The sequence below is a fragment of the Strix uralensis genome, chromosome 25, assembly GCF_047716275.1.
Source record: "Strix uralensis isolate ZFMK-TIS-50842 chromosome 25, bStrUra1, whole genome shotgun sequence".
Taxonomy (NCBI): domain Eukaryota; kingdom Metazoa; phylum Chordata; class Aves; order Strigiformes; family Strigidae; genus Strix; species Strix uralensis.
Window position 1 is genome coordinate 6,112,000 of NC_133996.1, and position 15,358 is coordinate 6,127,357.

The 15,358-nt window shown below is 49.9% G+C and overlaps 2 protein-coding genes across 4 annotated transcripts in view; both read right to left on the minus strand.

Moving 5' to 3' along the window:
- Positions 1-15,358, minus strand: part of LOC141954749 (myotubularin-related protein 9-like) — a 188,370-nt gene that overhangs the window by 57,521 nt on the left and 115,491 nt on the right. The window lies entirely within an intron of this gene.
- Positions 663-9,958, minus strand: TMEM39B (transmembrane protein 39B). Of its 3 annotated transcripts, XM_074894682.1 has the most exons (10): positions 9,847-9,940; positions 8,520-8,628; positions 7,589-7,797; positions 5,514-5,733; positions 5,133-5,216; positions 4,321-4,475; positions 3,361-3,697; positions 2,340-2,527; positions 1,776-1,896; positions 663-1,038 (listed from the first exon to the last, which is right to left on the minus strand). In XM_074894682.1, the coding sequence occupies exons 3-10, from the start codon at positions 7,714-7,716 to the stop codon at positions 802-804; spliced, it is 1,470 nt and encodes a 489-aa protein (XP_074750783.1). In that variant the 5' UTR covers positions 7,717-7,797; positions 8,520-8,628; positions 9,847-9,940; the 3' UTR covers positions 663-801. The 3 variants fall into 3 exon arrangements, with proteins under 3 accessions (XP_074750783.1, XP_074750781.1, XP_074750782.1); XM_074894680.1 differs by lacking the exon at positions 8,520-8,628 and having other exon boundaries at positions 9,847-9,958; XM_074894681.1 differs by lacking the exon at positions 9,847-9,940 and having other exon boundaries at positions 8,520-9,510.

The following is a 15,358-nucleotide window of genomic DNA, read 5'->3' on the forward strand; positions in this document are numbered from 1 at the left end:
CCTTGGCTCAAGAGACTCATCCCCCCTCTCTGCACCCTCCTTTCAGGGAGTTGCAGAGGGCCATGAGGTCTCCCCTCAGCCTCCTCTTCTCCAGACTAAACCCCCCCAGTTCCCTCAGCCGCTCCCCATCAGACCTGTGCTCCAGACCCTGCACCAGCTCCGTTGCCCTTCTCTGGCCACGCTCGAGTCATTCAATGGCCTTTTTGCACTGAATCTCCTCACACTGGGTTCCCTCACACCAAATCCCCTCACGCCACTGCAGACCTGAAACCATCCTCTGCGCGCTGTGAGCGAGGGGCTGCAGCAGTTCTGGTGCAGCCATTTAAAAATCACCAGTAGCAAACCAAACGCAGCCTTCCCCCCCCACCCCCTCCCCCAGCCACAGAGCATGGGGGGGTGCTGCAGGGGGTCCTTTGGGGTCCCGGAAAGGACAGGATCAGGGCTCACCCCTTACAAAGGAACCCAGACTGAAGTCGTGAGCTTAAACATACCTGTAATTCTCATCTTCCCACTCAGCGCCAGCTGGAGCTCCGACTCCAGAAGCAGCAGTGTTTGCGTTGCTCAAAACTAAGGGCTGTTGTTAATAAATCACTCCTCTCGAATACAAACAGGAGGAGGCCTTCTCGGGGGATTTTACCAGACAACAAACACACAAACAACTGTTGGGAGTAAAAAAATATGTTTTTTCCTTTTAATTACATCAGTTATCAAAGAAAAAAAGCAGTGGTAACAAAAATACAAAGCTCTGAGGGTTTCTTGTTTTGTTTGTTTTGTAATAAGCTGAGCATCAGTGCAACTGTTTTAATTTAACTTCTGCTCTGAGTCTCTGCTGGCAGAATATGAGTAGGCTTTGCCCAGCACCAGACGGTCACGCAGCAGCTTGAAGAAGGCGTAGTAATTGCTGAAGAGGATCAGAGCCAGCGAGATAGTCTGGTGCCACTTCTCTGAAGAAATCAGCGAGTAGAGCTGGTAGAAGATGACGGCTCCTTCCAGCAGAATCAGGATGTTGAGGATTCTCAGTGGTTTGCTGAAAAAGAACTGTAGGAGGGACCACAATAAGGCACCGAGCGAGGTCAGACCCTTCGGGTACGTGTTTTTGACAGGACGTGTGAGGCAGAGGCCGGTGAGGATTCCTCTGGGACTCCTTTTTCACAGAATCCCAGAATCATCCCAGTTGGAAAAGACCCTGAAGCTCCTCCAGCCCAACCATGAACCTCACCCTGACCGTTCCCAACTCCACCAGATCCCTCAGCGCTGGCTCAACCCGACTCTTCAACCCCTCCAGGGATGGGGACTCCCCCCCTGCCCTGGGCAGCCCATTCCAACGCCCAACAACCCCTTCTGCAAAGAAATCCTTCCTAAGAGCCAGTCTGACCCTGCCCTGGCGCAGCTTGAGGCCATTCCCTCTCGGCCTGGTGCTGGTTCCTTGGCTCAAGAGACTCATCCCCCCTCTCTGCACCCTCCTTTCAGGGAGTTGCAGAGGGCCAGGAGGTCTCCCCTCAGCCTCCTCTTCTCCAGACTAACCCCCCCCAGTTCCCTCAGCTGCTCATTTTTTTATTTTTTTAAAAATCTTTATCCATGACCGGCTCTGGACAGAGCCCCGGTTTGCAGGGGCTGGAGTCACCCTTTTGGCAGCACCGACGGGAGCCGTGGGAGTCAGCTGGAAGGCCCCAGCGCCCCGGCACACCCCCCCAGGGCAGCTCTCTCTCTCAAGAGCACCGTGACCCTGCGAGGCGCTACCCCCCTCGGTCCCCAGCGAGGAGCCGCGATCTTACGTGAAAGCGGAAGTGCGAGACGTCCGAGGGCACCGCCACGTTGTAATGACCCACAGCTTTGTACACGTTCTTGCTGTGTTTCACCAACACTCCCTGCGGCCACATGCACTCCTCTGTCCACCTGCAGGAAAGAAGCAGAGCACTCTCATTTCTACCTCCAGAGCCGAAGCGGGGTCTGCTGCCTCCCCACCATCACCTTCCGCAGCCTTGGCCGCAGCAGCAAGCTGACATCATTGGCGAGGGCAGGGTTTGGCCCAGCGAGGCGTGTAACCATGGCAGTGACAAATTGCAGTTACCTGTGGCCAAAAGCAGCAGGCACCTTGCCAAAAATCAGATCTGCCTGCTGCGTTTTGGAAGTGGCCAGCGCAGATAGTGTCTGTAAGCTGTCGGATGTGTCAGCCGACAGCTCTGCTTTCATTTTTCTTTCTCTTGTTGGTTTTTTTTTAAGCAGTAAGAGGAGGAGGAGAGGTGGCTGGAAAGCTGAGCTCCCCATCCAGCCTCTGCTCACGCCAACAGGCCTGCCAGCAAAAACTCCAGCCCCAGCCCCAGGAGAGAGTTCCTTACTGATGCTGCAGCACGTTGGAGCAGAGGGCTGGATCGACCTTCTGCCAGCAGCCCAGGTGTGCGGCAGCTTTGTGGAGCAGGTCACAGTAGCGCGCGGGTAAGAGGTACTGCATCAGGATCACTGATGTGCTGATGGAAACCAGGAGGAAGAGCTCACACGACCAGCGTTTGTCATAGTACTGAGTGTTCTGTGGGGGGGACAAGACAAATGCGTGACAAGGTGTTTGGACAGCCTCACCTAACAAAGCCATCACAACACAAAGCACTCAGGCAGGTACAACGAGGGTTTTTCACGTAGCTATTAATCCTGCTTGAAAAAGAAGCGCCCACATAGGATGGCTGCTGTACAACTCCTGAACACACCACGGCGAAACATTTACGCTGTCATCACCCATCACCAAAAATAGGGAGAGAGTTCCTGGTGCTCCCCTAGCTCAGCTGACGACGGGTGGGAGCACCAGCCCCTCAGGGGATGGGACTTGGGCTCATCCCTGAGGTCTGACAGATTTACTGCAACTCATTTGTCTCACTGTACAACGTATTAGTAACTTAAATAAAACAGCTAAGAATCCTAATAAGGTCCATCCTCCTTCATACCACCTCCCTGGTTATAGTCAAGCCCCTTGTCCTGGAGCTCTGTCCTCACAGCTCAGCGTGTGAAGGAACGGTCGGCCCGGAGCCCTGCCAGCTTCAGGGGGAGGCAGGATGGATGCTACAGACGGACACACACTCCCACCAACAGTCAGAATACACCTGACCAGGACAATATTGTCCTCTGTTATCCGGAGTTTAAGCAAATCTAAACCTAGATGGTTTTGCTTACTTTTCACGAGGCCTCTGTAAATAGGTTGGATGCAGCTGCCTGTGCACACAGACCTCTGACCGACCTCGTGCCAGCGAAGAAAGAAGCGAGAACCAAACCTCCTCCACAACCCCGTGTCCACCTCCTCAGAGTCCCCCCTCCGCCAGCCCCATGCCCGGAGGAAATGAGTCTGCAAGAGCAGTGCCAGCCCTCGCTCACCTTCACAAACCAGACTGGCACAAAGGCCACGTAGTAGGCACTGAGCATGGAGCTCACCAGCACCTCTTTCATCCGCCAGTTAAAGTCCATTTTCAGGTATTCCACCTCGTTGCGGATGAGATCCGGGGAGAGGCAGCAGGCGTGCGTGGGCATGGCCTCCATGCCGTACATCTGTCGAGTGTGCTGCTTCCAGGTTTCCTTTAGGACAGTCAGGTAGTCTCGGCCCCTGGAGGTCACCTCGCTGGTCTCTCTGGGACCGATGTTGGCCACCTGGGAGAAGAGCCCCGTCTTCCGCAGGTCACAGTTCAGCTGAAGGAAGGGAATGTACATGCCAAACCTGGAGCAGCAAAGTGCAGAAAGGTGGTTACTTCCTTACGAGCTCCCTGGGCCAGGCCTTTGCTGGCAGCAGATCAGCGTTACAACCACATCCTGCTCCTAATTGGCATCTAGTACCTATATAAACTCCAGAAAAGACCTTCACCAATCTGATCTCAAACACAAGCACCGAGTCTCAGATCTTTATGAGATGTTTCCTCCTGCATCTACCAGAGAGAAGGGAGCTACTTCCACGACTTGACTGGAAACAGAACTGGCTTCCTTTTGTTAGTTAAGATGAAGCAGGGGAGCTGTTTGATTCACTCCACCTGGCAGAGGCACTAAGAACTAAGGTAAACCAGAGTCACGGGTTCTTTGAACACCACGAGAAAAGCACACAATCCTTTTCAGAGGACGCGAGCAATCTAAGGATGCTCACATTAAAGCTGATATATGGGTAACTGTTAAAGATATGCCCTGCCACCAAGAAGAAATGTGACACAGCAAGAGGGAAAAAGGTAGTTTAAGTTCTGTTAGCAGGTAATCAAGTGCTTATTTACTTTCAGGCTTCATTTCAACTGAGCAACACCCACTGCACTGAAGCACTATTAGAAATCACACACAAGTGACAGAAGAGATACTTACGGGTAACACAGGAACAGGAGATTAAGGAAAGAGTAGGTTCTGAAAAGGTGAATTATTGATCGACACAAACTCCAGCCTGTGCCAGTGAGAACAGCAAACCGAGTGATCACCAGGAAAATAGAGCGTGGCAGGGAGACTTTGCCACTCTGTGAAGCCTGCGGGGAGAGAAGAAAGAGCTGGGCAGAGAGGAGACTCATTCACTCTTCCTACAGGAAGCAAATGGCAAAAGAGCAGCACTCAGTCTGTAAAACCAACTTCATATGCCTGAAGGAAGAGCCAGTGAAGGGCTCTGTTTGACTGCCACTGGGAAGGGGAGGCCTTCTGCAGGCTGGAATCTGGCTTCTCCCAAACCCAGGGCCTCACTCCTCAAGCGGGAATGAGCAGAGCTCTCAGAGTTCCTCGTTAAGGTCTGGCAGTTATCGGTGTGACCAGCCCGCTCTCCTGGACCTGCTCACCACAGAAAGCTTCCGCAGTCAGCAGAAACCAACCTGCGCTGGTCCCTCCGTGCAGAAAGCTAGAGTAATTAAGGGAACAGGAAAAGAGCCAAATGCTGTTCTTCACAAGGAAGAATTTCTACAGTCTCGCTGAGACAGTAAATCAGAAACAATCACAGAAGGACAGAGTCATGAGCAAGAGTTCAAGGTGCTCATTTCTGTCCTTCCCATTAGAAACCGTGCCTAGGTTTCTGACTTGGACATAGCACAAAGTTGTTCAGAAAAGGACAGAAGAGTTTGGAACTGCAAAAGGGACACACAGCTTTATATTTCGCCTGAGAGGAAAGAACAGTTCTGAGATCTGCCTCGGGACTTTACCTCCTTCACAATAGCACCGATCAGCCGGCGTGCCAGGACGATTGTTGTCACTGTCAGCACGTTGAAGTCAATAAGGTGAAAGTTCTGCGGTGACAAAAACAAAACGATTCCACTTTCCATCAGGCAGCAGAAACCCACATTCAACAGAGAAGCTCCCAAGTTATTCTCTTCTCCTCGGACTCTCTCTTCCAAGATCAGAAAGAGAATGCCGAGCAGACAGCCAGTGCCCAAAATTTGCCAAATAACAGTCACATGAGCAACCCTCCAGGGCTGTAGAGTCACATGTAGTTTGCATGAAACACATATAGAAAACTTTATGTCTAATGACCCAAGAGAGCGTCTGTGAGTATCACGGGACAGCAGCTGTCCTTTGGTGCTTACCAATGACGTGTGCGAGGGCGGGTGCGAGGGTGGGTACCACCACACAGTTTTGTAGATGTTGATGTAGTGGACAAACAGAGCAACGAGATGACAGAAGAAGAGCTGAAGTTCAAACAGCACACTCCTCTCCACGGGCAGCTCCGGGATCTTACAGTGCCGGAGGGGGACGACTGTCTGAGTTGCCAAAGGTGGGCTGGAAAGGCCTGTACCTGAACCGCTCCTACCAAGGTAAAGCAAAAGGCAGCAGTCACTTCCCTGAGATAAACACAGCCCACAGCCTCAGGCTCTAGAAGCTGGGGGTCTAATATTGACTGAGACACCTAAGCTGACTGTCATGGTCAATGGCTGACACACACCAGGAGCCTCAATGCCCTGAAGATGTCTAGGACGACTGTTACAGGCAGATGTCAGCAGGAATTTGACCAGCAAAAGCACTATTTGGAACCAGGCCAGCCTACAGCACCAGGTCATCTGGTATTAAATCCCTTGCGTTGAGTCAGGTTCCAGAGCTGTGGCTGTGTTTTGCTATTCAAGGGGCAAGCAGTGGCCTTTTTAATTAATTGGAAGCTTTTAGGCCTCGAGTTGCTATTTACATTTCTAAGAGTGCTTGAACGTGAAATACAGAGCAATTAAACACAAGCCCTTTCCCATTCTTTAACTTCTATTCAACTATGGAGGAAAAACAAGTTTAGTCAGAGGTGCATATTCCTGTGTGAGCACGCACACAATCCCAGACAGCAACCCTTTTAATCAAAGGGAAGGGAGTTAATATATACTAGATATATCTCTCCTGATTTGCAATCTCTAAATAACAACAGTCAAAGGAATCTGGGTGTGGGTTTCAAAGGAACTACAGAGCACAAACTCCTACTGAAAATCCCAAAACGAAACCACAAAAGTCTTGGAGTGTGACTGCAGAAAGACTTTTAGCCCAGGGGTGGACACAGGTGGATTAGTCCCTGCTTTTTAAAACAGAAGGCTGACAGCCTACATTAAGGCCATGTGTGAGGGGAAAACTTTAGGAAGCCAAGCTGTCTCTCTAAAATCCCCAGATTCCCAAGCTGACAAGACTGATTCAGCTCCTCGGGATTGATAAATCCACCAATAAACTCTGCTCCTGCACACAGTTGCACACAGAACAAAAGTTGCTGTTCTGATCCTACAGAAAGGGGCTATATAAAAATAATATAAAATATAAGCACAAGTCTTTTCTGCTTTGAACAGACACAGGAGACCTAAGAGCAGCGACAAGGCTCTCACACGCATGAAGCAGAAAATGCTTTGGGACTCCTCAGCCTGGGCTGCCACGCAGGTGATGGGTATCCCAGGGTTCAGCTGCAGAGACAAACCACTCGGAGGTGAGCCGGGGCGTGGATTTGTACGGCATTACTGCTCGTGATAAGGACCTTTGTGCACGCTCTCGCAGCGAAGTCTGTACACGGTGGATTGCTCCACCTTCTGTGGCCTTGCAATGACTTGTTTGAATAACTGTATCCCCATACATTTCTTGGCCTAGGGCCGTAAGCAGGGAGTATGTTAAGACAGATCTAACACTCTTTGCAGAGTTCGTAAGGCACCTCCTGCTTACGCATTGCTGTCGGTGCTCTGCTTCTCCTTCCTCCTCTCTACCTCAGTCGTAGAAATGCAACCAACCAGCTAGGCTAGAACCTGAAAAAAACCCACGGCCTACACATCACCTGACCTAGCTAAACTCTACCCCAGAAATGCCTCACCTGACATAAACTTCAGGGCACAGGAGACGCAACAACCTGAACTCCAGAGTCAGGCTTTTGGATAAAACTTTCTCTCTATTTTTACTTTCCATTCAATGGTCACTAAAGGCTTCTGAACACTCCTGGAATTCTCTTGTGGTCTGATAAAGCACTTAAGTCTCCACAAATTAAAACCCACTATCCCAATTACAACATGCAGCATGGACACTGGGAGTTAACAAATCACTGAGCCACAGGAAAACCAGCAGCATGTGAGATGGGGAGATACAGGTGGCCTCACACCTCCCTCAGAGAGGAGCAGCCGGCCTGGTTAGACGTGAGGATGTGGAGAGCACGACGTACCTGGTGCGTGAGCGCACGCCCGTGACAGAGGAACTCGTGGAATGGCCGGAGCCGCCAGCAGCCCCAGGTTCACAGAGGGGGTTTCGGCAGTAGGACGTGCGGTTAGGGCCCCGCCTTCCCCCTGCCATAACAACAGAGGGGGCGGAGGGCTGATCTTCCAGGTGGCTTCTCTGCTGTTCACTGCGTGCTTATGTCTTCAGTCCTTAAAACTAAAAGGAAAAGATTTATATTTAAGGCTCATCTGCTTGCCACGCCCCTGGTGACCAGCGGGAACCGATCACTTGCAGCACAAAGCAGGTTAATCCAACTTTGCTCAACCCTTTCCTACATCTCCTGTATTTGCCACAGGCTACTGATGCGGCCCAGATAGCTCCTGACGCTCCGACATGCAGCAGCTTGCTAAGGTGCTGCGGATGCACTGAGTCTAAAGCCTAACGCATGCAGGCTTCCACGGGAGCAGGAAGCAGCTTTTCATGCCTCTCTCCCAACCCAAGGCAGTTTACAAGGAATTTAATCTGCATCCCTGTGGTGTTTCCCCCGTTTTACAGGCAGAGCAATACACTTACGATGAGGCTAAACAATTTGCCCAAAGGATTCAGTAAACTGGGGATATTTCCTAGGTTCCCTTTCGCCCAATTTTGTGCTGGAATCACAGCTCTTTTAAAGGGACACTGCAAAAGCACACAAACCGGCTTTTTCCTTTTTTGCTTCAAGACAGGAAAAAAATAGCATTTTTAGGGCATTTGTTGTTGTTGTATGTTTGCATGCCACAGAGCTCAAAAGCCCAAAGTTAGCTTTTCTCGTGCTTGCTTGCCACAGTGTAAACAATAATAGTAATACCAAGGTTTTAAAAACCTTCTCCGGATCCTGTTTAATCTTAGGAGAATCTACACACCTCAGAGAAAGGACGGGGTGATAATACACCACTTACTAGAAGTGAAATCTGAGCCGTGAAGAAACTTGGATCAGGTCACATCAATTGCTTAATATTTCTTTTTCTGATTGCTAATTTCTAGTTTGCATCACTTAGCGATTAGCATCTGGATTAAAAAAAAAAATTGCTGAAGGCTTAGAGAGTGCTCTTGAACAAGTTTTAAAGCTTACGCTGAGCAAAGTGCTGTACTAATCCCAGACAATGAGGGACAGGGTGTGAGGGGGCTGTGCCTGGGGCTTGAGCCAAGAAACGCAAAGACACCCCGAGACGGGTGACACCACAGTGGCCAGTGGGGCACAGAGGTGGCTGCAGCGCTGGGGGAACTGGGGGGGTGGCAAAAATCCCAGTATGTGCCGTGGCACACAGAGTCCTGGTGACCTGGGGATGCAGAGTAACTGCTGTTCACAGGGGCCCCCCCAGGATACAACACACGGGCTGTGTGGGGGGCACCAGAGGGACAGGACCTCGCGGGGAGGTGAGGACAGTGGGTTTGAGGCCCAGGACATCGCCACAAGAGAGTCTGAGAGGGGAGAAGTGGTAGGATGAAAGTGTTGGGCCTGGGAAGAGAGCTGGGGGGTTTGGGGGGGCACACCTGGGAGCTACAGGAATGCAGTTCAGGGGCTCTGGGAGCTCGGACGGGGGCTCTGAAGGAGCAGTGGTGGCTGTGAGGGCACAGGCCACGGGCTCTGGGGTCTACAGAGGCACAGGCAGGAGCCACAGACACCCCGGGGGTGGAGGCAGAGGCTACGGGGAGAAATGGGAAACCTGGGGGCACAAGTGAGGGCTAGAGAAGAGCAGTGGGGGCCACAGGGGCTCTGGAGGAGCAGTAAGGGCTGCAAGAGGGGGCTACAAAGGCCCTTGGGGTGCAGGCCAGGGCTGTGGCGGAGCAGCGGGCGCCTGAGGAGTGCTGCGGGGGCTGGGGGCTCGCAGGACGGGCCACGGGGGAGCACCGGGGGCTCTGGAGAGACCCCACCGGCGTACAAGAAACCTGCAGGGAGCATTAGGGGCTACGGAGGGGGGGGGGGAAGCCTCCCGGGGCTGTCCGGGAGCACGCACGGAGGCTGCAGGGAGAAACGGGGCTCTGGAGCAGCTGCGGGGCGCCCCGGGGGCTCCGGGCCAGGCCGCGGCGCGGGAGCCGCCCCCCTCCCAGCGGCGGCGGGGCGGGGCCAGCCGCGGGCTCTCCAGCGCCCCGCCCGCCGCTCGGCCCCTCTCCCCCACAGCTCCCGGTTCACCGCGCCCCCCCCCCTTCCCCTTCCTCCTTCTCCCTCCGCGCCCATCCCGTCCCCCCCGCCCCGGGTCCGTCCCGCCGCTCGCTCCCCCTCACCCATCTCCGGCCGCCGCTCAGCCTGCGCCGGGCACAATATGGCGGGCGGGGCCGGGCGGCGCGATGGCGGCCGCCAGCGGACAATCCTCCTGCGGGGCGCGCGCGCGCGCGCGCGCTCCCGGCCACGCCCCCCCGGCCACGCCCCCCCCCCCCCCCGGACCGGGCGCTGAAGCACTTGGGGCATTTGGAGGCGTCGCTGGGCGCCCCCCGCCCCAAACACCCTCCTCGGGGCAAACCCCCCCCCAACTGCATCTTCCCATAAACAGCAACTCTGCAGCAGGAAGAGAAACAAGAGAAAAACCTCACACCTCTGAAAGCCAAAAAAAAAAAAAAATATTCAACGTTAGGCCTTTATTATAGGGAATGACTAATCACTTCCAACATCTGTTGAACACTCCTCGCTAAATACCAGCCACAGAAGAGCTTGCCAGTTTCCTATACAAGTTATTTTAATGCTGTGATTCACCTTGATCAGTTTTCACCATCTTTACCAACCACTTGCAGTATTTTTCATCGATTTCCTTAACTTGTGGGTGTTTGATGCTTCAGTACAGATGGAGCGTTACACAATCCTGAGAACCTGGGCTGGAGGCAAAGCCATTTCTAAAATTAATGAACTTTCACAGGGCTCATCTTTTATTTCTTACTGGTTTTGAAACCTACGTTGCGCAGAACCATCAAAAACCAGGAATCTCCAGGCACCTGTTTTAACACAATCTTCCAGAACAACGATAAAGGTAACAGGTAGGACGCACCAATGGCAGGTTAAAAACAGGTTTGCGTCTCTAACGCTGTGTACGAGCCTTTGGTGTGTCTGGTTCTAAAGCCAGTGGTAAAAGGAACAGCTTCAACTGGAAAACACTTTATATTTCAGTACTCCAACACACAGTTGCTGCTCTCCAGCACCTGCGGCAGCCGCGGGAGGCTCCGCTGTTTTCCACCACTCACCAAGAGCTGGCAGGTTCCCGTTTCCCAGCCACAGCAAAGCGAACAGCATCTTAACTGGGTTCGTCAGATCTGAAATCAGCTCGTTGGAGATTCATCCCACTTTGCAAAAGGAGCAAAATGAGCGTGGAAGCAAACATTTCCATTAAAACATATGGTAGCAATGGAAGGCTCAACTGAGCAATAACAGCAAAGGTTTCTGCTCTGTGCTCACAGGAACTGAGCTTCCTGAGTAGAAAGAGAGTAACATCTACATTTGAGATGGGAGTTCCCATGGGCCCTGACTAGCCTGCAGAAATTCCTCCCCCTCAAAGCTTACAAATGGGGCATGTGTCCAACATCTCATCCAAGATGTTATAGGTTTATCAATTAAAGAAGAATTTCCCTAAGCCCTGCCTTCCCCCCCCAAAAGCACCATATGTACTTGTTCCTCGCAGCCGGGAGAAGAGCTGTGTGAGCAGCACCGCCTGTTCTCCTCGACATCTCCCAGCAGACAGGTCACAGCTGGTCTCTTCTCCTCTGGGGCCATTTGGAGGGTCTGTCCCAGGGTGCAGGAATCACCCTCTGCCCAAGTGGTTTTTAGGAGAGCAATGGCATGGGGTGAGGAAGGGAAGACACGCACATTTAAATTGTTTTTCTTGGCTCTGTTCGTAACAGATGCTCTCATACAAATTTTAAAACTCATTCTGTACAAAAAGAATCATCTGCTTTAACAGCCGAACAGGGAATCCAGCTGTGCTCTTAAACCCAACTTGCCAAATATGGAATTTTACAGAGGGCCACATCAAGGTAACGTCTGAGCTTTACGGAAAGCACAGCGGTTTAAGTTAAACATAAAAATACCATAGGTAAGTTATAAAATAAAGCTTGTAGCCATTTGCTTTATTTAATAATCCAAACAGCAACTTGAAACCAGGGTTAAGGAACGGGCAGGGTATGACAGTCTCCTTCCAGGAAAAGCTGCTGGGGACATCTCTGGAATACCAGTTGGAGTGTTTTTCCTGCAAGCTCAGTTTCACACTCCTGTTGCTGTCCAAGATACTGGCTATGAACCACTGTGCACGGTGAGACCTCACCGAGGAAGTGTAAAGTCCAGGTTTGTACCAGCTCCAAGCAAGGCCAGCCTGAGTATTTATACCAAAGGGCTGGACTAGAGGCTGAAGAAGCTGGGGCCACGCAGAGCGAGGGCCAGAGAAGACAGGACTGCTGAGGCACGGAGTGCTCTGCAGCAGGAGGATGTTTCTAGACTCAAGTTTCTCTTGAAAAGAACAGTATTGTTGGGAAGCACTTCCCCAGAGGAGATGTGACTGCTGCCGTACGTCACACTGTACAGTGCCAAGCACAATGGGGGCCTTTATCTTGTTTATGGTCTTTACGAAAATCCAACAAATAATAAGATGTGGATTAGTCCTTTGGGGAAATCAGGAGATGAAAGATCACTGGTGCTTGTTAGCTCACAGCCAGCAGAATACTACCTCCAGGGGCTACGTGTCAGTATAAAAGAAAGGTTATTTAGGTGACTCAGACTTCAGTACTCAAAGGAATCTCTACCCCTCACCAATTTTAGTGAGTCCTGTATCACCCCCGGAATGTCTGGCTAATTAGAGCAACTTTGAGAGACACATCCGATGCCGATGGCTATTTTGGGATCTCAAATTAGCTTCTGCAGACTCTCGGCTAAAATCTGAATGTAGCAATGCTATGAGAGGGAGGAAGATGTTTGATGCAGGGCATGTTTTCAAAATACTTTTGGCATATACAGTTATTTTCAATATAATAAGATTTACAATCCTCCATAACATTAAAATCTTTCACATAAACATGCAACAAATGCAATGCACAAGCAAGCTGTATTACTCCAAAGGCAGTGTCACAAGATCCACTTCTACTGGTAAAAAACTGCATCATAATAGATGATCTCTATCAAATCTTTTCCACTTGATATAAAAGATGTGCCTATTAAGAAAGAAATAGGAAAGATTGGTACAACACCATATAAATTGATGTTCCAATTACATTGTAAATGAAGATGCATTCGATAAACAGGCCACAAATCCAGACATGTTATGATTTCCCCTAGCAGAAAACTACGGATCCAATTTTCAAGTTAAAGTCAAAGAATTGAGGGTAATCTCACTCTGCTGCAGCATTTCTTGTTCCTAATACTCCTAAGATAAGAGAAGCTCATTTGGTAGCTTTACAATTCCATATAAAATAAGACACATGTCCTTCGATGTCCTATGCCCAGGGCTTTTCACAGTTGTCGTTTGAAGCCATTAGACTTCTTCAGCATTCCAAGAGTTTATTTCTTTGTTCTTCTATTTATGGAGCTCAGACTTTCAGTGATCTCGAGATTTGAGAGAAAGTGATTAGCTGTCCCCAAAGGAAACGCTTACGGCTGCTGCCTTTGGGCCTGGGGGGAGATGTGTCCTTGCTGTGTAAGCAGGTCACTGCACCGATGCGTGATAATCTCCCCAATCAAGGTACGACTTGGTTTGCAAGCACTTGTGTGCATTTTTTTTAAGGTATTTCTTGGAAAAATAAGCAAGTCGGTGGGGCCAGAGCAGCCGCCAGAGGGAGCCCCGCCACTGTGGGTGCTGACCAGCACCAGCACCCAAAGGTGCTGGGGTGCATCACCCCTCTCAAGGGCTCTGAGCTGAACGTGTCCCAGCCAGGCCGGCAGGACCACTGCCTGAGCCGTCTCTGGCAACATCAGAAAAAAAAAAAAAAGCCCTAAAAAAGGAGCAGCCAGATGACATTTCAGAGCCCATGGATGGGGGTGTGGAAGGGGTAGAACCAGGAAGGTCTAGCTGGGCAGCATCTGGTCTAAAATCTGCACTTTGCAATTTTAATGCATTATTGACTCATATAGGAACTCCTACTGAGCGTTCCTTGGGCTGCTCTGTTTTTAGAGCACGGTGTAACAACCACCTTAACGCTGCCCTGCTGCTGAGAGCGCTCTCATGAAGGCCAGCACCTCAGCCGGGAACCAGCGCCAAGAGACATCTCACCACATTTCCTTCTCTCCTCAAATCCACCTAAACCTCCTTCTCCACGGGATCTCGGTGGGAGAGCTCTAGGCAGGTACATACTGAAGCCTCCTCCACACCATGACCTCTGCAAGAGTGTCAGTCATGTAACTGGCCTTTCGCAAGAGTAATTTATTTGTGGGTATATAAAGAATGGCTTCAATTTAGCAGCTCAGATGGTGCCGCCCCCCACCTCCCCCACGGAACACGGCAGCAGCTTGCAACGGGTTGCAAAAATAAACAAACTTACCCACTTCGTGTTGCCCCTGCTCATCTTCGCCCAAGTGATTCATAGCGATGTACTCTTGACTCCTGCAAATTGAAGACATTTGTGAGTCTCCTTAATGTAAGCACAAATCAAAAGAAAAAGATTCCTGCATGCAATTACACAGGAAGGAAAACATGCAACTTAAGCTGAGCTTTGAACATTTCACAGTAAATATCAATACTGGGGTCTAAAAAGGGCCATCATTTTACATTTTTAAATAACTGAGCAGAATTTTTTTTTTTTTGGCAGTAGCAGGACTATCTATATTCGTTGTCATTTTACATCTTTTGATATTTAAGCTTGCCGATTCCTTTTTGCCCACATTACATTACAGTGCATTTTCAAAGGGCACATTATTAAAGTTATTGCTAATTTATGCAGAAGCATGTGGTTTTTTTTAAATGTTTATTTTAAACATTTTTTGCAAATTTTTACATTAAAATTAACATCTGAAGAATTGTTTCAATAAAGTTTATGCAAGTTGCCGTCACAGTTTATGTAAAAGAGAAATGTGCTATTAAAATCAGACATTTAGGTTACCTTTTGGGTTTTGCGATGCATGTTAGCTTTACACATCCTGATTCTCCTGCGATAATTTTCCTTTAAAAGGGGGGTATAGGGTGATCTTTTCATCAAGCAAGACATTATGCCCTGAAAGCTGACTCCAAACCATTGTTGAAAATTCAGTTATTTACACTTTAATAACAATCTACAAATACAACTTTTTGTTTTAAAGTATTCCCCTCAATCATGCACTGCAACAAGCAGTTTGGTTCCTAATGCTCTATTTTTCACCCCCGAGCAGTTTAATTCTCTCCCCCTAGAGTGCCAGATTCATTTTGCAGATGGGAAATACAAACCATTTTTCATGTCTCTCTAAGCAGCAGTTTACTTTAAACTATTATATATCTGTACAGACACACCCTCTCAGAAGGATATGAGGAGCAACTGCAGCACCCTTCTCAAACAAAGATACATTTTTAAGTGGCTTTCCAAGTAAAGGCTACCGTAAAGTAGGAAGGGCATCATCTTAGCCAAGGGTTAGGGGTATTTACGTAAAGCAGAAAGCAAGCTTCCTTCTCCTCCTGGTGGCAGCTAAGCCTTGGATGTTTCAGCATTCATTTTGTCACGCTACGTTTAAACCAGCCATTTCAGACTCAATCTGGAGTCTGCAGTCTGGAAAACTCTGTGAGGCCACCTGAAATCTGAATCAGTAATTCAGCAGAGAACCATAAACACTTTCCAGCAGACTGAAGTCAGATTTCTGCCA